The sequence below is a fragment of the Trichechus manatus genome, unplaced genomic scaffold (genome assembly GCF_000243295.1).
Source record: "Trichechus manatus latirostris isolate Lorelei unplaced genomic scaffold, TriManLat1.0 scaffold00149, whole genome shotgun sequence".
In the NCBI taxonomy this organism is placed as follows: Eukaryota; Metazoa; Chordata; class Mammalia; order Sirenia; family Trichechidae; genus Trichechus; species Trichechus manatus.
The window spans coordinates 3,261,598-3,286,740 of NW_004444085.1; the positions used below are offsets into that span (position 1 = coordinate 3,261,598).

Consider the following 25,143-nt stretch of genomic DNA (forward strand, 5'->3'; position numbering starts at 1 on the left):
ATCCAAATACCAACAACATTCTTCAAAGAGATGGAAAAACTAATCATTAACTTTATATGGAAAGGGAAGAAGCCCCGAATGAGTAAAGCACTACTGAAGAAGAATAATGTTGGAGGACTCAAACTACGTGACCTCAGATCCTACTATACAGCTCGGTAGTCAAAACAGCCTGGTACTGGTACAATGACAGATACATCGACCAATGGAACAGAACTAAGAACCCAGATGTAAATCCATCTACCTACGGTCACCTGATCTTCGACAAGCGTCCAAAATCCATCAAATGGGGAACAGTCTTTTTAACAAATGGTGCTGGCAAAACTGGATATCCACCTGCAAAAAAATGAAACAGACCCATACCTCACACCATATACAAAAACTACTTCAAAATGGATCAAAGATCTAAATATAAAGCCAAAAGCTATAAAGTTCATAAAAGAAAATAGGACCAATGCTACAGGCCCTAATACACAGCATTAACAGGATACAAACCATAACCATGAACACACAAACCCCAGAAGCTAGATAACTGGGATCTTCTAAAAATCAAACACCTATGTTCTTCAAAAGACTTCACCAAAAGAGTAAAAAGAGAACCTGCAGCCTGGGAAAAACGTTTTGGACAATACAAGTCAGACAAAGGTCTAATCTCCATAATCTATAAGAAAATTGAACACCTCTACAACAAAAAGACAAATAATCCTATTAAAAAATGGGCAAAGGAAATGAACAGACACTTCACCAAAGAAGACATTCAAGCCGCCAACAGACACATGAGGAAATGCTCACAATCACTAGCCATTAGAGAAATGCAAATTAAAACCACAATGAGATACCATCTCACCCCAGTATTACTGGCACAAATCAAAAATGCTGGAAATAACAAATGTTGGAGGGGCTGCGGGGAGATCGGAACTCTTATGCACTGCTGGTAGGAATGCATAATGATGCAACCATTTTGGAAAGTGATATGGTGCTTCCTCAGAAAGCTAGAAATAGAAATACCACACAATCCAGTAATCCCACTCCTAGGAATATATCCTAGAGAAATAAGAGTCGTCACTCAAATAGACATATGCACACCTATGTTCATGGCAGCATTGTTCACAATAGCAAAAAGATGGAAACAACGTAGATGCCCATCAACAGATGAATGGATAAACAAAACTATGGTACATACACATAATGGAGTACTATGCAACAATAAAGAACAACGATGAATCTGTGAAGCATCTCATAACATGGATGAAAACTGGAGGACATTATCCTGAATGAAATAAGTCAATCACAAAAGGACAAATATTGCATGAGACCTCTATTGTAAAAACCCATGAAAAAGTTCACACACAAAAAGTAACAATCTTTGTTGGTCACCAGGGATGAGAGGGGTGGGGGGAAAATACTAAACAGGCAATAGATAAATGATATCTTCGGTGAAGGGTGAGACAGCACACAATACTGGGGAAACCAGCACAACTTGTACAAGGAAAGGTCATGGAAGCTCCATAGACACATCCAAACTCCCTGAGGCACTGAATTGCTGGGCAGAGGGCTGTGGCGACCATGGTCTCAGGGAACATCTAGCTCTACTGGCACAACACAGTTTATAAAGACAATGTTCTACATTCTACCTTGGTGAGTAGCGTCTGGGGTCTTAAAAGCCTGTGAGCAGTCCTCTAAGATACTCCACTGGTCTCAGCCCTTCGGGAGCAAGGAAGAACGAACAGAACAGGATACAAGGAAAAGATTAGTCCAAAGGACTAATGGACCATGGCTACCAAGGCCTCCACCAGACTGAGTCCAGTACAGCTAGATGATGCCCGGCTACCACTGACTGCTCTGACTGGGATCACAACAGAGGGTTCTGTACAGAGCTGGAGAAGGATGTAAAACAAAATTCTAACACACACAAAAAAGACCAGAGTTACTGGCCTGAAAGAGACTGGAGAAACCCCGAGAGTATGGCCCCCAGACACCCTTTTAGCTCAGTGGTGAAGTCACTTCCGAGGTTCACCGTTCAGCCGGGGATTGGACAGCCCCATAAAACAAAACGGGACTAATGAGGCACAGCAGTCCAGGGACAAGGACTAGAAGGGAGAAGGGGACAGGGAAGCTGGGGATAGGGAACCCAAGGTTGAATAAGGACAGTGTAGATCTGTAGTGGGGTTGTTAACCATTGTCATAGGGCAACATGTGTACTAACCGTTTAATGAGAAACTATTTTGTTCTGTAAACCTTCATCTAAAGTGAGAATAGCAGCACAACTGGAAGAGGGTAGTTGATGTCACTGAACTGTGCATGTAGAAATTTTTGAAATGGTGTATCTTTGGCCATGTATATTTTCACCAAAAAGAAAAAGAAAAAAGATCGAGAAGGGAGAGGGTTGACATGTCGTGGGGTTGTTAACCAATGTCATAAAACAATATTTGTACTACTGTTTAATGGAAGCTATTTGTTCTGTAAACCTTCACGTGAAGTAAAATTAAAAAAAAAGTTTACTTAGGGCTATTATATGCCAAGTATTTTTCTAAACATTGAGGATACAAAACAGGACAAGAGTTCTGTTTAGACATCATTATGCTTGAGTTGCCTAAAAGAAATCCAAACAGAGATGGTTTCACACTACGTTGAGGGTCTATGTTTATCTCTGCGTGTGTGTGTGAGTGTTTGTGTATGTATCTTCTCCCAGAATGCCCTGCCAATAACAACAAAAATTAGACTAAAAACATTCCAATAAAATTATTTGTAAGTGTGGTTGTAAAGAGTCCCAGCTTTTCAGCCTCAATAAGTGACGCAACCACCCCTCTAGTTACTCATGCTACAAACCCTGGAACATTTCTTGATTCTTTTAAACCTCCTCTGTCTCCCTTTGCTGCATTCTATGCCTCTGTCCAATTTCTTGAGAACATGAGAGTCTTCTATTAACCTCCTAAATTTTTTGAAATCTTCAAAATCAAGCTAAATGTCTAGGAAAAGAACATTCATTTTGAAAGACAGTGGAGTTAAAAATTAATACCAAGAATTAAGATTAAAACTGAGTTTTAATGTCAATCCATGAAACTTTTTCTCAATAATAATTAAGAATAAACATCTAAATCTAAAAGAACCATGACTTACTCTGTGTGACCCTGAAAAACATTCACAGAATGGATTGAAGGATCCCTGAAATCCCAAAGACGGAAAGTTGTGTCTCGAGATGATGTTACCACAAGTCGCTGGTTGGGATGTGTACAACAATGTGTTAATTCTTGATCATGTCCTATAATTAAACATAAAAAAGAATATTTAGAGTAACAAAAATGCAAGATTATTTACCTGCATATACACAATTAGAAAAAAGCTATTTTTAAGAACAAGAATTTAAAAAAAAAATCTTTATGGGCTGTTGCTAAAATTCAATGCAAAAGAAATAATTTAACAGAATGTGCAGTCACAGTGTGAGGAATCAATTTTCCTCTGAACCCAGAAGTTCTCAGTCATGTATTTAAGAGGAACAGGTGCATATGTGTGTAATCCATTTTCTGATCCTAATAGAAAGTCAGGTAAAACACTTGAACAGTCTGAGTATGTGAACAACTTAATTCTTTACTTCCAGAATAACCTCTAATAATATAATATTGTAGAGCCCTCAGTAAAATACAATCTTTAAGACTCAGTTAGGAAATAAATTTACTGACGAATTTGTAAAAACAACTACGGCAAGAGGAATTCTAAGATGGCCCCCGGGATTCTACTTCCTGGTATACACACCTTGAATACTATCCTTCCCTTGAGTTTGGGCAGATGATACAGTTCTGGTAATCATGTTACATTATATGATAAAGGGATTTTTCTAATGTAATTAAGAATCCTAAATCAGTTGACTTTGAGTTAATCAAAAGAAAGATTATCCTGGGTGGGCATGACTTAATCAGGTGAGATCTTAAAAAGGGTCCAACCAAAACCAAACCCTCTGCTGTTGAGTTGATTCCAACTCACAGTAATCCTATCGAGCAGAGCAGAACTGCCCCATAGGGTTTCCAAGCAGTGGCTGGTGGATTCGTACAGCCAACCTTTTGATTAGCAGCTGAGCTCTTATAACCACTGCACCACTAGGCCTCCTAAAAGGGTCCAGGCCTTCCCAAAGCCAGAGAAATTAAAAGCAGCACAGCCATTCTCCTGCCAGCCTGGAAGAAAGCAAACAGTCATGCAGTGAAATGCCTTTGGAGGGGCCATGAGAAACCTGAAGGCAGCCTCTAGACGCTGACAGCAGTCCCTGGCCAACAGAGAGGAAGAAAATGGAGATCTCAGACAGCCGCAAGGAAATGAACTCTGTCAAGAGATCACGGCCCTGGCAAACACCTTGATTTCAGCCTAGTGAGACGCTGAGCAGAGGGTCAGCTAATCTGGACTGGGACTCCTGACACACGGAAAATGTTAAGATAATAAATTTGTATTGTTTTAAGCCACTAAATTTATGGTAATTATTACAAAGCATTAGAAAGCTAACGTAACAACCATCAAATAAAGATAAAACAAACTGAGCTACCAACAGTTCTATTGATTAGAAAGGATCTCTGAAAATTACAACCTAAGAATCAGGGCTATAAAAATAATTTTGGCCAAGAAAAGATTTGTAGTATATTAACACATGAACATAAATCAAAAATAATCAAATAGAAAACTTAAGTGTTTAAAGTAAAGTACCAGTCAGAGAATGTACAAGTTCAGATGTCTCCACGTCATACAGATTCGCGGTTCTGTCCCAGGAGGCTGTCACTGCCTGCTTCCCTCCAACCAACCAATCGGCTGCTATGACCACTCCTTGGTGGCTTTTAAGAGATGTCAGAGGAACTCGAATGGTAGGGCAATCACTGGAAACATCTCCATCTCCATCAGGTTCATCTTTATCAGAAAACTCTACTTCATCTTCTCCAGATATTTGTTGCTAAAGATAAGACGAAAAGAGAAAGAAATTTCCTCAGGATCTTAAGTCTTTTTCTGGCATGGCTACATAATCAGATTGCTCTTATTTACCTTTCTAGGACTTATTCATCATTATGACCAAAACCGGCACAATTACTGGGACATAACTGGTGCTCAATGAATATGGATCAAATTTATAATTATCTACTTGGCTAAAACCCAAGGTAAAAGAAAAGAAATTAAAAAAAAAAAAAAAGGTCACTATGACATGAAATGAGCTATAATTCATTGCAGGTAACCAGTAAGATGACAAATGACAAATAGAATGATTTTTCAGCATTTCAAATTTTTACCACTTATTAATAAAATGTAACATAAAACTTTCAAAAGTATAATTGAAAGTCAATATATCACATTTAAAAAATTAGAAATGTTTTCAATTCTCAGGAGCTTGTTTAAAATATACTCAGAATTCTATTGTTGTAATAATAGATACGAGCTTATTCTATTTTCCTATAATACCAGTGAAGACTTTTGTCAAAAGCCAAGGATAAAATGAAAATATAATGGACTTCCTGGTCTAGGTTTCAGTCATTTAAGGAAATATGCTTATCTAATTACAGGTAGTCCCCAATTTACGACGTATTCTAGTTACAAAGAACCGCACTTATGACCACTTATGACCGTCCTTCTTTTTTTTTTTTTTTTTGGTACATCTTATCATTAGTAATATGTGCCACATACAATGTTGCAGTGCATAATTTGCTAATGTCATCATATCTGTTAAGTTTACATGTAATTTTCCCAACCCACAAAGACAAAGATCGGATTTATAAAGATACTGAAAATAAAAAGCAATAATAATGAAAACTAAAAAAAAAAAAAAAAGATGTATTCGACTTATGTCAGAACCGACTTATAATGGAGGCACTGGAACGGAACCCTGTCATAGCTGGGGACTATCTGTATTCAACAAATATTTATCAGTTGCTTAAAAGTGCCAGGCACCAGCCCAGCTGCTGGTAAGGAGCAAAGAAGGTGATATATCTGTCTGATATGTGTATATGTAAGACTATGTATATGCCAGGTGATGAGAATACCAGAATGAACAAAACTGACAAAGTCTCTGCCTTCAAGGAGCTTATATTATAGCAAGGAATACAGACAACCACCGCCCCCACCCCCACACACAGAGTCAGGTGGTAATGAGTATTATGAAGATACATAAAGCAAACTAACAATATAGTCACAGGGGCTGCTATTTTATATTAGATTATCGGAGAAGGACTCTGATAACAATTTCGTCAGGACTGAAAGAAAGTAAGGGAGTAAGGCATGCAGATATTTAGGGAAACAGCATTACAGGCAGAAGGAACAACTGCAAAGGTCCTGAGAAGGGAGTCTACGTGGTATGCTCCCGAGGCAGCAAATGCACCCGTGTGCCTGGAGTACAGTGATGGTGGTGGTAGGTGGGGGTGGTGTGGAGGTGGTAGAAGAGGAAGTCAGAAATTTAGCTAATGTAAAACCTGGCAGACCATGCAAAGAACTTTGGATTATATCCTGTGCGTGATGGAAAATCACCAGACTGTTTTGAGCAAAGAAGTGATATAATCTGACTCATGCTTTAAAAAGGATCACTCTGCTGCGTGGAGGACACAATACAGGGGAAAGACATGAAAGGAGGGAGACAGACAGGAGGCGAATGTAGAAGTCCAAGGTAGCTTGGACTAAGGCGGTAGTAATAGAGTGAAAATAAAGTCTGAATTAGAACATATTTTGAATAGCGTCAGGATTTACTGATAGGTTGGATATGGAATATGAGAAAAAGTTCATTAAGGTTCATGAGTGATTTAAAGGTTTCTGGTCTGAACAACTGGGTGAATGATGGTGACATTTCCCAAGATGGGGAATACAACGAAAGGAGCATGTTATAGGGGACATCCAGGTTTGAGTTACAAGGAAATCACTCAGAACTGGTATGTAAAATTGGCGGTCAGCAGCACTCAGACGGTTTTTAGAGCCTTGGGTGCTGAATGAGATCACCTAGGGAATAAGTCTGAGAAGAAAATAAGAGGGCTGAGTCTAAGAGCACTGAAACAGTTAGGAAGAGGAGAATGATCCAGCAAACAAGGCTGAAAAGGCATAGCCAGTGAGGAAGCGAGAAAACAAAAGAAAACCAGAAAGTGTTTAATGGAGAGATGGTCAATTGTATTGAGTTATCAAAAAGGAGACTAACAAGTGAGGTTGAAAATTGTCCACTGGATATGGCAATATAGAGGTGACCTTGATTAGAGTGGTGTCTGTAGAGTGGCATGGATAAAAACTTAACTAGAAATTCAATGCAATCCCCATCAAAATTCCAACAGCCTTCCAGACAGAAATGGAAAAGCCAATCCTCAAATTATATGGAAGGGCAAAGGACTCTGAGTAGCTAAAGCAATCTTGAAGAAGAATAAAGTAGGAGGACTCATATTTCCTGACTTCAAAACACACTATAAAGATTCATACAGATACAAAGATTCATATAGAACAATGGAATAGAATTGAGAGTCCAGAAATAAATTCATACATCTGTGGTCAACTGACTTTCAACAAGGGTGCTAAACCCATCCCATAGGGAAGAAAGAGTCTATTCAATAAATGGTGCTGGGAAAATTAGATTTCCACATGCAGAAAAATGAATGAGGATCCAACCCTCACACCATACACAAAAAACAATTCAAAATGGACCAAGGACCTAAATGTGAAAACTAAAACCATAAAATTCTTAGAAGGAAATATAGGGGTGAAATTGTGAGATCTAGTTTTCTGTGTTGGGATATCAGATCCGACAACAAAAGCATGAGCTGCAAAAGGCAAAATAGATAAATGGAACCTCATAAAAATTAAATACTTCTGTGCATCAAAGGACTTTATCAAAAGTGAAAACACAGCCCAGATAGGGAGAAAATTTTTAGGAACCATATATCCAATAAGGGCCTCATACCCAAAATTCATAAATAACAACAAAAACACAAACAACCCAATTCAAAATTGAGCAAAGGACTTGAACAGACTTTTAACCAAAGAAGATATTCAAATGGCTAACAAGCACATGGAAAGATGCTCAATGTCATCCTTCTGAGTGAATCTATAACAACTGTGGCCTATGGTAGTCCAGCCAATTGAAAGCTGAAACCTTCTGGGTGGGTGCTGCAGAAGTGTATCACAGGGATAGAGAAAAGTGGATTCCAGAATTATTTAGGAACAGGAATCAGTAAGATTTAATGGATTAATTGGAAATGGGAAGGGGAGAGGAGGAAAAAAGAGGGCAATGTCAAAGATAATTCCAAATTTCCGGACAATTTTATTAATTGCTGTACCCCAGACCTAATAGATTATTCACTAAGTAATTGTGGAAGTAAGGAAATAAACAACTAGGCACACAATGGAGCTATTTCCCCAGAGCGTAAACACTGGAGGAAGTTTGGGAGGAAGATCATGTGTTTGTTCAGTTTGGGTCACATTGAGTTTGAGGTACTTTTAAGGCATTCAAGTGGTAATATTTTGTGTGCAGTTAAAGACGAGACATATCTGGAACTAGAGTTCCCCATTTTAAAAAGTCCTAGTAATAAGTATTCAAGTTTTAAGAGATGAAACAAAGTCAGTACATTTATAAAGTGATTTTTCTAAACTAAACAAGGAACTAGAAGATATTTTAAAAATGTAAATGTAATGAGCCATATTCAATATTTATAAGCTCTTTTAACCTTAATTTGGCCAAGAGCAGGTGGTGGAAAAGGTGAGAATAGTTTATGTATATTTTTGCTAATGTCTTAGAGATCATTAATCTATTTAACTTTAATCATTTTTCCTGCTAGCAAAATTTTAATAGAATGTCCAAGAACTGCTAATTTAATACTTCTAGACTACTGAGTACTAGCAGTCTACAGAATCAATGAATATTGAATTATGGTATTTTAATATTGGGAGAACCACTAAACACCACTTAACTCCTTTCAATTTTCACTTACAAATGAGAAAAATTAAGTCTACTAAGTTGTGTTCATTACTCAATCACATAACTAGTGTGTGGCAGTCATTTAGTACTACAGGAATCCAAAGCTGTTTATACAATGCCACCCAAATATTTTTTTTATCAATATTGTGGATGCCAAATCAAACTCATTGATGCAAATTAAAAGGAGAAAAAGTCTGTCCAAAAGCTGTACTGATTCAAAACGTATATAGATCTTAATAGATTATTATTAGAGTTTATTTTTAAATCTAAGATTAGAACTAAGCAGTCAAGCTGGCCGTCAAAACTAACCAGGAAAAGCTAAGAAAACAAGTTGTTTTCTATCTAAGAAGTATCATTTGCATTTAGTGATAACCAAAAGAGAGTATCATCTACTCTTTTTAGAGAAAGACAAACAGAACTTCTTCTTGGCAATACTTCTAAAGTAGTTCAAGTTACTGTACATAATTCAGGCTCATCTTTAATTCAGATTGAATTCCCACCCCCCCCACCTCCACCATCCCAATTAACCCTTAACCCTGAGGTAATAAGTATCAACATGAAAAGTGCCTGTGCCCAATGCAAACAAAATAATAAAGAGGAAAATAAACTCAATATTAATATTTTCTGTAAACTATGAATCTTTTTAATGTAAGTACTGTATATGCAATTTTTCCCTCTGACAAAATTAGTGTTTTTTTCCCTTTAATTCAAAAAAAAAAAAAAATTCAGTAAAATGTTAACTTGTTTCTGAGCACTAATTCTCACCCCCATCCCTCTGACCTTGTCCACCATCAACATTTATTATCTTTGTTTCTTGAATAAATGAATGAATGCATTAAGTATGGTACATAAAGGAATATTTTGGTATTTCCATGAGGGAAAAAGACCATGTTAAAATAAAATCCTCAATCAGAATGTTCAATTAAAAATGAACTGTTTTAATTAAATTCTCAGAAATTAAGACCTCTTTTAACTAAAGAAAACTCATTCTTACTTATCACTGGAATTTACTGCTAAACCCATCTCCAAATAGAAAGATGTCTTAAAACATTTTTTCAAAAGAAAAAGTAAAAGAAATATTCAAAGGCAGAAATATCAAAACTGAATATCTTCCTCACAGCTTAAGAATTTATAGTCCAAACACAAACCGAAAATTAACTTTTTTTAAATTTCACTACATAAAATTATTTAGCCAGCTCTGCTTGATGTACTTTTTCTACCTGCTTATGCAGCACAGGGAAAAGGGAAAATCACTGATAAAGGCTATATAGCTAAATTTTGCCCTGTAACAAACAAAAATTAGTAAGATCATTTCACTCAAAAGTATAATTAAAACCTCTGCCTGATTATAAACATGAGCTATTGGTCTGAAAATGATACAAATTTATCCAACAGTACAATGCAAACAGTAATTTAAGGATTTATGGCTTAGATATATTAATTCATTCTTCTTCTCAATATGCAACAATTTTGTTGCTACATAAAAATTTTACCCACATAAAAATGATATCATACAAGCCATTAACATAAGTGTTAATAAAATCCATGAAAGATAAACACATTGTCTGAAATTAAATATACAACACATCAGGAAATATAATTTATATATAAAAATTAAGAATTAATGGAAAATGTTTAATATTAGTAGGAAGGAAGGTTAAAGCAAACATGCATTTATATAAACAAAGGTAGTCTTTTTTAATATTATAAATTTATTTTAAAATTTGCACAACTTCAAGAACCCTACCAACATACCCCATGTTGAGTTTTCAGGTTAAGTAAATGTGCTGCTTACACTAGTATCCGCAATTGGCTGGGGTACAGGCAGTTGTACCATATATCTCCAAATATGAGCAGTCTGATCTCCAGAAGCTGAAGAGAAGAAATAGGAGGAAAGGTTATCCCAAGTGCACACCATGCATAGAATGTGCTTTGAGCTATGCTCTGGCTAAGCAGCATCAGTCAAATTTCTGTAACTTAGCAATCATTTAAGACAAATATGCTTCATCTAAATGGCTCTTTCTGAGACTACATAATGCTATTTAGAATGCAGTAATTATACAAAATTAGGATAATGATTTACTTATAAAAATGTACCCATTTCATTTTAGGGTAGAAAGTTGTAGAGCTTCAGAGAAAATTTACAAATAGATTTTATTCTCTATCTATCTAATCTAAGTAAATTTATTATACTATAACTTATGATTATATGGGTTCTGAGGTGTCTCAGAAAAGTAAGTAATATATAAATGCATGTTTTCACTCACGGAACATTTTGGGGACCTTACAATTTGCCAGACATCTATCACATAGTACTATCTTATTTGTGCTACTATCCTTTTTCCCCAGCCAAAGTTTTCAAGGAAATGCTGGTTTGGAACAGAAAGCTATAATATAGTGCCACAGCTATCACTAACCATAAGATAGTGCCAGAGCCTTTATATGTCAATGCCTGTTCTATACATCCAATAGAACAGGCATTCAAATAGAATGATTTCTACTTTCTCCGATTTCTTACTCTCCCCTTACAAAAGCCTTGTCTGGCTTCCACCTTCTCTTTACTACTGCAGATCTTCCCAAAGGAAGTTACTGTATATTGTAGGTTATTGATGGTAGTAAACTTGTTCCAGTGTCAAATGAATTTATTGCTCTGACGTGCCAATTTCTCTTTGAATCAAAATCATATGCACATCTCATTGTGACTCCTCTCTTCTCTATCCTCATTATTTAATCTGTTTCAAAGTTTCTATCAGTTTCATTTTAAAAATGTCTGTTGATTTCATCCCTTTCTTTCTAATCTTTTGGTTTGAATCTGCACACTTCCAATCACCTTTTCATTGGTCTCCCTGCTGTCAGTTCCCAGCCCCCTTTCCAATCCAACCATCAATTTAATAAAGTTTAAATTCCTCCGTCTATTTTAATCTTCAAATATTTATTAACGTATACGTTAAGCTAATATGATCTAGGTTTGTTAAAATATGACAAACTATCTTCCTCCCATACTCTTTTTATATATAAAACCAAACCCGTGTAACCAAGCTGAGTTATCGCTGCATTTCAAATGCATTGAAAGTATTTGTGTTTAGATTTCTTCCTTAAACAACCCTACCTGCAGGAAGCAATCCATTATCCTTACTTTTGTCCTCTATCCCCGAGGTCAGCAAAACCTGGCCCACTGGCCAAATCTAGGCAGCCACTCATATTTGTAAATACAATTTTACTGCAATAAACCCACATCCATTCATTTAAGGATTGTCTATGGCTGCTTTTGAACTATAATAGCAGAGATGAATAGTTGTGACAAAGACCGTACAGCCCACAAAGCTGAAAATATTTACTATCTGGTCCTTTACAGAAGAAGTTCACCAACGTTTGGTCTATAGCTCACTTATCCTTCAATATTATCGTCAGGGTCTCCAAAATATCACAGGGCTCTATAGGTGTCTGACAATTGTGTAGTCATATGTAATTAAGGAAGACTCTAAATTTTACAGAAAATATCCTCAGTCCAATAATGCTACCCTCCAAAAGCAATAAATGAAAGTTAGTTTTTAAAACCACTGTATAAGACAAATTATGACAAATTCCAAATCACAATGTAACTGTAATCCAAGCTATCACAACTTAGGTAAACTAAAAAGGAATAAGAATACTGACTTTAGCAAATTTCCAAGTCTCAGTATTATTACTTTTCTCATTTCTTCATTTAGATGCATATAGGGTTTAGAAAAGTGACAATAGTCACAGGGCTTCAAAGAACTGCATTACAAACTACCATTAATCTTTATAGCATGGGCAGATAAAAAAGTAGGTAATAATGAAATGCTTATGAAAAGACTTCAGGAAGATATGAATTAATTTTGATCTCATAGTAAATTCAAGCTAATCTAATTGATAATCCACTATTGGTTAAAAAAAGTACTACTCTAACTTTGCTTTCTACATTTACTTCATAAAGTCTACTAAATATTACCTAATTTTTATAAAAGGCTACATAATTCTGATGCTGATAAAAGAAAGTTATAGTTGTTTTAGGATTATTATAAATACTTTTGTTCAATAAAGAAAAAACATACCAGTGAGAGCCAACTGCTCCGAGGGATGAAATTTTATAGAATTTACTGTAAAATAAAAATATTACAGAACAGTTTTAAAGTAATAAAAATGTATCACTATTTATTAGTCACAGTATGCATTACAAAGTTAAAATTAAAAATTAAAATAACTACCTAGAAGTTCAATATCATATCCTCCCATTCAATTACACTATGAATAAATGTGTATGTTAGAATAAAGGTACAATAAAAAATAACTTAAGCATGCACTACCAAATTGCTAAAGTATAAGATACACACACACACACACAAAAAGAATGTTAATATTTCATTTATTTTTAAAGACACAGAAGTCATTCAGAGATGAAAATAAATCAGGATGAAAAAAGAGACAACACGGAATTTCTTGAAGCTTCTGGGAAAGCTTCATTTTCTTGATAAAAGAGCTAGAGCAAAAGAGGAGATTTCTAGCATCTCCTCTTGCCCCTTTTTCTTTGCCTTCAATGCAAATATAATAGTGAAAGGTGTGCTCAAAACAACAAGCATGAGGACAGAAATCAATGCAATGAGATTGGTAAAGCTTTGATGACAGTGTACAGTTGCTAAATCAATCCTTAGCCCACCCTACCTACCCACAAGTAAATGATAGATCTTAGAATGGTTTGAAAGCCACAGCTGGTCAGGTAGTCTGAAATTCCCCAACAAAGCATTCAACTTTGATGTAATACTTAACTCCAAGTCACTCTGGGAAAGCCTAACCCTGATTTCATAACTTGTAAAGAAAATGCAGGTCCCTTACACAGAGTGTAAAGGAAATTTTACCAAGCCTGAATAAGTTAGCAATGTCATTAAAATATTTTCCTGGGGTACTAATGAAAATGCTAGAAGATACTCTTTTACCATCAACATTAGACTACAGATAATTGTGGGAAGAGCTGGGGAAAATTTTGGCCACTTTAAATAAAAATTAAAAATGAACAATGCAAAAAATAAACTATTACTGCCTCATCTTTAAAGAAGGTGCTCATGTTGCTGTCATTTGATTTTTCTGTTTTAGCAATTACCTACTGACTTTCTACTATGGAAGATGATATTGCTCTCTTTCAAAACCCCTTTTCTGTGCCATATCACACCCATGCATGCTTTCTGTTTCCATCCCCCGAAATAATTATATTGTAATTTCGGTAAGATCATTGACCAGTTTTCACTCTGTCTGTGTAAACTCACAGCAAGTTGCTTAATAATCTTAGGTGTTAGTTTTCTTACTGAAATTGTGAACATTAATAATATTTATCTCACAGAGTTATTGAGAAGTTTAAATGAAATAATGCATGTCAAGTACTTAGCAGAGAATCTGGCATATAGTAGGCACGTAATAGCCATGAGTTGGAATCGACCCAAGGACAACAGGTTTTCATAACTATCAGCATTTGTAGCAAGTTTTAATAAGTATCAGCATTTGCAATGTTGATAGCCCTACCATCTTGGCTGCTTTTTCCTCTCAAGGAATTTGCTCATTCCCACCAAGGACACAGGAACCAAGCAGAAAGCAAGTGTGGCAGCACCCCAGTAAGTTGTTTTGTTATTGGTTGCCATCAAGTTGGCTCAGACGTATGGGGACCTTATGTATAACAGAATGAAACACTGCCCAGTCCTGCCCCACTGTCATGATCTTTGATGTGTTTGAGCCTACAGTTGAGGCTACTGTGTCAATTCATCTTATTGAGGGTTTCCCTAACTTTCATTGACTCTCTACTTTACTAAACATGACGTCCTTTTCTAGCAACTGTTCTTTCCTGATGATGTGTCCAAAGTAAGCAAGGTAAAGTCTCACCATCCTTGCTTGTTAGGAACCAAAAATTGGAGTTTAAGGTCACCAACGCAGTTAGGACTTGAGGGACGGAAATCCCTTAGAAAAAGTAATCATTAAGAAGTGGGCCAGCTATCTTGAGTGCAATTTCCCCTCAAGGCTTTGGCCAATACCTAAACAGTGCACGTATAGCCAAGAAGCCAAGAAACCAAGCAGAAAGCACTTTCAACAAGTTAAAAAGCTGAGCAGATATTGCTATGAAGGTATCTACATGTGATTAATCTTTAAATTAGTTGATCTTAAGTAAAGCAGATTACCCTCCATATTCTGGGTGGGCCTCATACAATCAGTTGAAGGCCATACGAGCAAAAATTGAGGTTTCTGAAAGGAGAAGGATTCTGCCTCAAGACTGATTTTGGGTACAAGACTGCCAGAGCTCCCAGTCTGTCACCTGACCTACAGATTTTTGAACTTACCAGCCCCTAAAATCACATGAATTAATTCCTCAAGATGATCAAGCTCTCTGTGTGTGCGTGTGTGTGCGTGTGTGTGTGTGCATGTGTGCTTGTGTGTGTATCTTAGTGGCTCTGTTTCTCTGGAGAAGCCAAAGACAGTGTCACACTGCAATAAGAAGTTTCCGAAGAAAAAAATCTAAGAGGTTTAAAGCATTACTGAAGGCAGGAGTATGGTATGGTAGAGGATTGAAAACAGGAGAATTAGCTGAAAGTCTGTATAAGATACAGTTAGACTGCCAGACAGCACTCCTTCTTTCCCCATATTTTCACTTCTTCACCCCAAGAAGAAGACAGGTACACTTTCTTGGCAGACTAATTACAGAAGTAAGAGAAGATTCTGTAGGAGGTTATCATAAAAAGGAAATTTCAGAGAACAATAAAAAACCATCAAAACAAAAAACAAAAAAACTCATAGCGACCCTACCAGACAGAGTAGAACTACCCCACAGTTGGATACATAGGGTTTCCCAGCTGTAATCCTTACAGAAGCAGACTGTCACATCTTTCTCCCACAGACTGGCTGGTGGGTTCAAACTAATTAAAAACATGATAGCATGAAATGTAAAATATTTTTAATAGAAGTGATGAAGGATAAATTTCAGGAAATCTAGAAATAAGCAAAACGATAAAAAATGAAAGAGAAAAGGTAACAAAATCTGAATAATCCAGGAGTTCTAACATTCTACTAATACCCACTGCCGTCAAGCAGATTCGAACTCAGAGCAATCCTACCAGACAAAGTAGACCTGTATCATAGGGTTTCCAAGGCTCTAAATCTTTACAGAAGCAGACTGCCACATCTTTCTCCCATGGAGCAGCTGGTGGGTTCAAACCTCCAACCTTTCAGTTAGTAGCCACATGGTTAACCACTGCACCACCAGGGCTCATCCGACTAATAGGAGTTCCAAAATAATAATAAAGAAAAAACAGAGGAAAAGCATTAAAAAAAAAAGACACATAACTATTACCCAGAACTCAATGACACACATTTCTAGACTGAAAAGTCCCACTGAAGGTCCAACAAAATAAAGACAATAAAAAAAGACCTACGGGAGAAGAAAAAGAAAGAAAATTCTAAATGCTTCAAAAGAGAAACACTGATCACCTATAAAGGATCAGGATTTAAAATAACATTAGACTTAATATGAATACTAAAAGCTATAAAAATAAGACAACAGAGCAATACCTTCAAATTTTTGAAAATTAATTTCTATGTAAAAGAATACACCCAAGCCAAATTATCAATCAAGTGTACACAAAAATATATTTTTCAACCACTCAAGGTCACAAAATTTTTACCTCCAAGACACCTTTTATAAGGAAGCTATTGAAAGATTTGCTTCCACAAAGAAAGAAAAACCAGAGTACATAACACAGGGGAGAGACAAAGAGAAATCCCAGGATGATAGTGAAGAGAAACTTCCAGGGCAACATCTCTGAAGGCCTAGATACCAAACCAGGGCAGGGAAAGAATGGAGAACTCCAAGGAGGGAACAACAACAAAAAGGAATAAACGGGCCATCTGTTGAATGTGATCACACTATGTAATTTTACCAATCTGGCAGAGTATGAGTCGGGGATACATATAGGGAGCCCTCGTGGTGCAGTGCTTAAAGCGCGTAGCTACGAACTGAAAGGTTGGAGGTTTGAACCCACCAGCAGCTCCGTGGGAGAAAAAATGTGGCAGTCTGCTTCTGTAAAGATTTACAGAAACCCTATGGGGCAGTTCTACTCTGTCCTACAAGTTTGTATGAGTCATAATTGACTCAATGGCAACGAGTTTGGCTTACAGAAAACTAGGCAAATGAAAAAAAAAATGAGAATTATTCACTCCAGAGAAGATAAAAATGGCAATGAAATTAGTACAGTACATGGGTAATTGTGAACAATACTAATCTAGTCAAAATTATGTAAAATCTACGTTTACCTAAATAAAAATGATGATATGACTGTTTGAGGGTGATAAGGAGTAGAGCAGCATATATGCGGCAAGTGAGGTAAATCTTCATTTTCCTTAATAAGAGTTGCTTCTTTGTCTAAAACTAAAAAATTAAGAAATAATATAATAAACTGCCATTTAGAAAAATGGAAGAAAAAAAGCAGAATGTTTAAAACAGTAAAAAGTGGTTGCCTTTTGGGCAGCAAAAGGCGGGGATGAGGAGGGATGAGGCAGGACACTTGTTTTCTTACACAGGCTGTCTTTACTTTTTTAATTTTTAGGCTGTATATATGTATTTAATTTTTTAAATGTTTTTAAAGAAAATTTGAGATGAAGAAACAAAAACAGAGAATGTAGTGGTTCATTCATTTAACAAACTTGTGTTACATGTTTGAGCACCTATTCTATATAGTCCAGGCATTGTCTTGGATAATTACAGGCAATACAATAGGGACACAGACACAGTTCTGCAGTAAGAGAGGTGGGGATATAGTGTGGAGGGAAGACTTTTAAAACGAGAAAGATATGAGCTTGTTTATATGCTAATGTGAAAGAGCCTGTGGTGAGAGAGAAAAGATACAGAACCCACCAGCCACTCAATAGGAGAAAGATGTGGCAGTCTGCTTCTGTAAAGATTTACAGCCTTAGAAACCCTATACGTCAGTTCTACTCTGTCCTATAGGGTTGCAACAGGGATAAATGAAGGAGTGAAGGTCCTAAGAAAGGAGAAGTGGCCGGGACCCACAATATACTTAGAAGCACTAGCCTTGGGTGGGAGAACAGATATTTCTTCCACAGATATGGGCAGTAAGACACTCAGATGAATGGGGATTCGCTGAATTTTGTAGATGGGGGATAAACCTAACTTTATATAAGTTGAAGGTGATGACGCCAAATAACCCATCTCTCAGTTATCTTTAAAGTTTAAGGAAATAGTGGTGGTTGGTAGAGGCATCTGAGTAGGGGAAGGCAGCTTTTGACAGATAAAGACTGGAGATGAGGGCATTACAGTAGAAGGAACCACAAAGGGAGTCTGGGATACAAGAGAGAAATAAAATTTGGTCAGAACACATGGTAATTATGGAGGAAAAACTGAAAAGACAGAACAGAGCTACTGTAGATTGCATTAACTACAGGTGAAAAGCATATTAATAAACAGTACCCTTTATTTAGCCTGAATATTATATCCAAATTTAAAGAGTTAAAAAGCAAAGATGTCACTAAGGTGCCCCTGATCTAAGCCATGGTGTTTTCAATCACTTCATATGCATGTGAAAGCTGGACAATGAATAAGAAGACAAAAGAAGAACTGATGCCTCTGAATTATGGTGTTGGCGAAGAACACTGAATATACCATGGACTGCCAGAAGAATGAACAAATTTGTCTTGGAAGAAGTACAACCAGATGCTCCTTAGAATCAAGGATGAAGAGACTTCATCGCACATACTTTGGACATGTTATCAGGAGGGACCAGTGCCTGGAGAAAGATAGCATGCTTGGTAAAGTAAAGGGTCAGTGAAAAACAGGAAGACCCTCAGTGAGATGGACTGACACAGTGGCTTCAACAACGGGCTGAAGCATAGCAACAACTGTGAGGACGGCGCAGGACGGGGCAGTGTTTCGTTCTGTTGTACATAAGGTTGCTATGAGTTGGAACCGACCTGATGGCACCTAACAACAACAACATAGTCAGATTATCACTACATTAAATGTAAATCTTGCTCAACAATTACTCTAAAGCAGAGATGAGAAAGTAAGAGGGCAGGGAAACTAGCCTACTGGAAATGGAACAACCAGAATGGAAATAGTAAGAATGCTGATACATTGTGAAAAATGTAACCAACGTCACTGAACAATTTGAGTAGAAATTGTTAAATGGGAACCTTTGCTGTAGGGTCCCTATGAGTTGGAATCGATTCAATGGCAATGGGTTTTTTTTTAATTTGCTGTGTAAACTTTCACTGAAAACAATCAAATATCATTTTTAAAAAATACAAAAAAAAGGTAAATCTCTAAAATAGGTATGTTTTTTGATAAATAATGCACACATTTCAGTTTCAAAATTTTCTAAAATATGGCTTCCTAAATAACATTAAATACAATGTAGACTAATACTATTTTTACCTTGTTTGGAGAGTTTAGCTTTTTCCCTTTATTAAAATTATACAAGATAAAGGCACAGCTTACCCTACTCTGTGGATATACCACACTGCCCTCGCATAGCCAAAATAATCAAACTTCCAATCAGGCAATATAGTTGATTTTATAATGTAAAATTCTAAAAACAAGTCCAAGTTGGAAATGACACCTGAAAATAAAGTGCTGATTTACACAAATGCTTACCTGATCCAACATGACCTGAATATTTGACAAGGCACTTTCCTGTTTCTATACTCCACAGCAAAGCCGTGTGATCTGGAAGGTTGAAATAAAAAAGGAGTAATTTAACCATGACCAATTACATGGTGTTTTAAATAAAAGAATAAGAATTCTAAAAATGTAAAATTAAACGACAACTAGTATCTCTTGCAACTTTATACATACTACTGTGTAATTCAATCAATCAAAAATAAAAAAGTTTCCAAAACGATCAGAGGTGTTGGGGACCTGTTCAAGGTCACATAACTGGCAAACGGAAAAACTGGGACAATATTTCAAAATTCATTATTATACTGACTTCATCATACTTGAGACTTAAAATATAGAGGTCATTTATATAATAGTTTCATTAGTTTGTCCAAGTATTAAATCTTTCCAGACATCTTAGAATATTTAAATTGAAATTAATATCATTCAAATCCAGGAACTAATAAATTCAGATAACAAATATTCCTTCAGGCCTTTCCTCTTGTAAGAACAATTTTAAAAAGTAGATTTTTTTTTTTTAGGAAAATCTGAGAAATAAATACCAATTATCCAAGTGGAATTTCAGAAATATCAGCAAAGGGCCGTTTTACTCATTTTTCATCATAATTTCCAAAGCAACCCGGGGTGCTCATGTATGAACATAATTTCAAACAAGAGAGAAAAAGCAAAATGGACACAGAACTTTCTTCATTTCACTAGTTTATCATTTTCTATTTCCACTTTAAAAAGCAGGATCTAATGAGTAACTTCTCACAAGCTAGGAAAGTGATTTTTCAACAAATACTATTTTTTAATTTCAGCAATTTTTATCTGAAGGGGTAATGCCACCTTAGATAGCCTTCATAAAATCTACTTTCATAAAAGTATCTTTAATGAGAAGAAAAGGGTCTCTAACACCCCATTTCTCTGACTCCCAGAGGTAAGCTCTAGGAGAGTCCATCCTTCCCTTCTAGCTGAGCTCCTTGGAGAGTATGCATTTTTCAACAATAATCAGCCCTTTCCCTTAGCTGTACTTCACTAGTGGAAAAACAACTGTTTGAAATTTTCATATCGAGAAACACTTTTAGCTATGAATATCAAGAAAACCAATCAGAAAAAAATATCTAATTTGTTTTAAAAATATCCCTTCTGATGCTGTCTCTAATTGTTCACATACTGATTCTTTCACACAATTAAATTAAATCAGACAGAACAAGTATTTCCTTACTCCAATATTTAAGTCACTGTTGGCTATAGTATCACACTCAGCTACAATATTCGACACACTGCAAAGACAGCCCTAAAAGTCTTCAGTACTAAGCACTGCTGGGTGCTCAGAGAGCAAAATTCAATTTGTTAGTCTTAGTGATTAATCAGTCATAAACTTTTGCTTCAAGGGATCACTCTATTATTGACAACTGAAAGTCAGAAATTTCAACCAGTTATCAAGCAATTATTTTTCAATAAGCTAGTTTGATTAATTATTGTCTACTTTAAATCTTCCAAAATTTACCAGCAGATGCAGTTCCCAGCACCACTGGCTGTGTCCTTGCAACACTCACATCCCAGATTCCATCCCTGTGACCAATATACTCCTTCACAAGCTGGCAGATTGCCCTTGATGTTGTAGTCTTAAAGCTGGAAACAATCTAAAATATTGAAGGGAAGGTATATTTTTAAACGACATACTGAAGTGAATTCTCCTAAGTTAAAAAAGGTAAAACAGAAGAAATGTCTTGAAAAATGCATAAATCATGATTAGAATATTTAAAGCATTAAAGGGACACAGCCCAAGTGTAAGCAGCAGAACAGAAATGCCTTGCGTAGTAATGGTAGACGTACTCTGCTAGAACGAACAGACTCCTTATGAAGGTTTCAGAAGGCTTCCCCTCTATTTCAGTTTGATATTATTCAGACAAGCAATGTCTTACTACTGAAGAAAGGTTTATTTAGATGTTTTAAGTCAGTCTTTCATAAATCCAATTAGACGAAATTTCCAAATTCTTTAGAAAGGAAAACAAAAGTAGCTACCTAGTTAGCCAGGCAAGAAAAATTAAGAAAGGTATACCCCAAATTATTAACAATAATTATTTTTATTATTGGGGAACTTTCTCTTTTCTTTCCTGTTATTTGATAATTTACAACAACCACATATTATCAGGAGAAAAAAAAAATCCATGATGAAGTAATCAAAAAGACAACACTTCTAACAAATGAACGGGTTGGTACAAAATCATTTATTGAGCACGATATGTACCAGACACTGTACTACATGCAGGAGACACAAAGAACAACAAAACATAGATTTCTTGCCTTTAAGAAGCTTACAGTCTAATAGAAGGCAGACATGAAAACAATACAGACAATGTGATACGTACAGTAGTAAAGATACTGTCTTGTATCCACACAACAACCAATTCTGATTTTCTTTTACAAGGAAAAATATCAAGTGAGAAAGAAACTAAAAACAAAAATTTCTTTAGAGTTTTGTTTTTAAATTGTTCTTGGATATAAGAATGGCTTTTTAGCTTTTGAGTTAACCACAATAATGTAGATTATTCAGAAGAATTCAGAATAGTGAAACTGTAAAATCAAGTGAACAAGAAAAGCTGGTGGTAGCTTATTTAAAACACTAAGTAAAGCCCTGAAAATTTATCTAAATGCATTCCTACTACATTAAAATATAATCCACTGTGACAATAATTCAGGTACGTGCATTCAAATTATCCCACTGATACAGTGAAAGATTAAAACAAACTGGTTGAAGAAGATAACGACTCTTTCACCAGTAATATATAAAAGTTTCCATTTGACTTGGTTTAAATTTAAAAGGAATTATAAAAGGACCTATTCAACCCATCAGTATCTTTTTTTTTTGCAAGCTAGTATCTTACTCAACCCAGCAAAACCATCCCTCTAAAATGTGGAAAAGTGCTTTTGCTGGCATAAAGTGTCATTTAGATGTTAATATTATAACATCTAATATATTATAACATTTAATGCAAAACTCTCCCCCATAATTAAGTTATAGTAAATTTCATTTTCCAAGTCTCTCACCATTTCTAATAAATATTATTGTAATAAATACACTACCATAAGTTGAATTCTTTACCTATTCTATTTTTACATAAGAACAGAAAGCTTTTCATTTGCTATAACTCATTCCAACCACATTTCTAGTTTCATTTGGAAGCAGGAAAGAAGATAATGTGTTGTTTACGGATATTATAACCAATCACCCAATAGATTGTTTCCAAAATACCTATATGCTTTGATCATCTATTAACTTTAACTCTTTGATCTTAAAAATGCTGACTTAGTAAAAATTACAGAGGCCCAATCACACAGACTGAATTACTCAGAACGTTCATGAAGAAAAACAACAGAATGAAACAACAAATGGATGCCTACTCCTCCCATCCTAATTTATCACTTTAATTAAGATATAATCTAAAACACTTTTTAATGAAGAGTTTTTTTCACAATGAAAAAATACGATGTTTATAAAGATATTACTTTGTGAACACTGTCACAAAATTCTTTAACGTGGTTTGTGTGATAGACTGTCTTACCTCCCTCCCGGTAAGGCATTAGAAATATGTCATTAGCCACCTAAGAAGGGGAAAAACATCTTCTGGGTTTACCTAACACACTTTTGTCTTCCCACTATCTCACCAAACATGCTACTTGCCTTTCATAGCTCTGAGTCAGAAGGAGGGAAAGTAATGAACCTAGACTGTAGCATTTTTCTTGCTGCATTCATGCTTAGCTTTAATACCAAGAATCCAAGCTGTAGTACAAATCAGAATATATTCTGTTACCAAATTATTTCCTCAATTTTCAAATAATGTCTTGTATTCATTATCATTCTTTAAAACAGGTACACAGAGTGTGTAAAGTGCTATAAAGATCATTAGTAATATGCTTCTTATAAATTCAGATGAATTTCCAGTATCTAAAATGACTGAGGCTTTAAATATCTCTAATGCATTTTTTTTAAAGCAAAGTATTCTGGTAAATATCCTTACCTTTGCCCAGATTATATTTTTTACTGCTCATAATAAGGGATAATGTTGCATAATCATCTCTTCTATTTGAGAAATAATCAGGAAGTTTAAAATTTGGAATTTTAAAACCATACATGGCATACATACAACTGCAACTACCAGAATAACATAGTACAACAGAAAAAAAGTAAAATGAGGAAGAATATAATCTCACACTGCATTAGAAGAAAAATTTTGATGTTAATTTATTAGAATTTTCAAAAATAGTAAGCATAAGCTGAATGATATTATATGACCAAAAAGTATCAAACTAATTACCAACTTACATTCTAGAGGTTATCAAAAAAAAAGTAAACAGTAGAAAATACCAGCAATAGTCAGATTTAAAAAAAAAATAATAAAGAATTACCAAAGACTTTCAAATAAGCAGAAATAGTAGAAGACTGAATTTGCTCTACTAATTGCAGTTAATCTCACTGTGGATGTCATGCTAAATAACTTTAATTTCAAGGGAACAATTGGAAAAAAAAGGTTAACTATTTATGCATCATAGCAGATTCACTGAAAATTGCAATTTTTTTTTCAAGTTTAGCAAAAGGAATGTATATTCATTCATAAGGTTAGGTGGTATATCTTTATATTCCAATACTCCAGAGATGCATGCAAAATCACCTCAAAACGTTACTTCATAATAGTACTCATCATAAATAAATTAATTTACAAATACTTAAATTCTTGCCACTTTGAAAAGGTAAAAACAAGATATTTTAAGAGAAAGCAAAAAACCAGGAATGTCTCTGTTTGCCTTAGAGACAGACTTTCACGTCCTGATCATACTTAGAAAATTAGGGAAAAGAAGATGATTAACTAAAATGGAACTATAACTCAGAACATAATTTCCATCGTTTTATACATATTTAGTTGCTTTTTCCAAATTCAGAGCCTTTATGTCAAACCAATTCAAAACAGAAAACATATTTTTTCTCTAAAGACGGTATCTACTAGTGTACTAATGTATCAATTTCAATAAATATTAGGGCAGGTTAGTGTTTAAGTGTCTACATACTGTGGTCATTTAACGTACTATGATATTCCTTTTAAAAATTAAATTTTCCCCAAAACAAGATATTTATCTTTTTCTATTCAATACTTGCAACTGAAAAATATGCAATTTAAAGTACACATCTACACATCTTAAATACCACATGACTGGCTCAAGAGTAAATACTGATGTGGAACCAAGAGTTAGTGTCTTGCATACCTTGCTAGTAGAAGCTTTGTAAGTGGTCTTTAATTTCTGAGAAAGCTGACTGGTACTATGACTGGCTGTAGAAACAAAGAATTGACAATCAAATACAATCATACACTCAAAGAATCACAGAATTTCAAAGCTGGAATGAACCTGAGATAGCAAATCCAATCTCTCATTTACACAGGAAGAAAATGAAACCCAGAAAGGTTAACTGACATGTAGACAATGGCAGATGGACCAAGAACTCATGACTTCTGGCTCTTTATTCTTCTGAACCGATACCTGAATTATGTATTTCAAGTTTTGCTGACAG

At 35.4% G+C, this 25,143-nt stretch overlaps 1 protein-coding gene across 15 annotated transcripts in view; it reads right to left on the minus strand.

Moving 5' to 3' along the window:
* The window catches only part of WDR37 (WD repeat domain 37), a 138,400-nt gene that overhangs the window by 61,584 nt on the left and 51,673 nt on the right, over positions 1-25,143 (minus strand). For all 15 annotated transcript variants that reach the window (XR_002825560.1, XM_023740139.1, XM_023740135.1 and 12 more), the window contains 7 exons: positions 24,840-24,904; positions 21,085-21,220; positions 19,569-19,640; positions 12,982-13,026; positions 10,701-10,777; positions 4,687-4,927; positions 3,118-3,259 (listed from right to left, as the gene is read on the minus strand). Coding sequence is in view for 14 of the 15 variants with exons in the window: in XM_023740139.1 (XP_023595907.1) it covers positions 3,118-3,259; positions 4,687-4,927; positions 10,701-10,777; positions 12,982-13,026; positions 19,569-19,640; positions 21,085-21,220; positions 24,840-24,904 (778 nt within the window). In the remaining variant the exon portion in view is untranslated. The remainder of the gene's footprint in view (positions 1-3,117; positions 3,260-4,686; positions 4,928-10,700; positions 10,778-12,981; positions 13,027-19,568; positions 19,641-21,084; positions 21,221-24,839; positions 24,905-25,143) is intronic.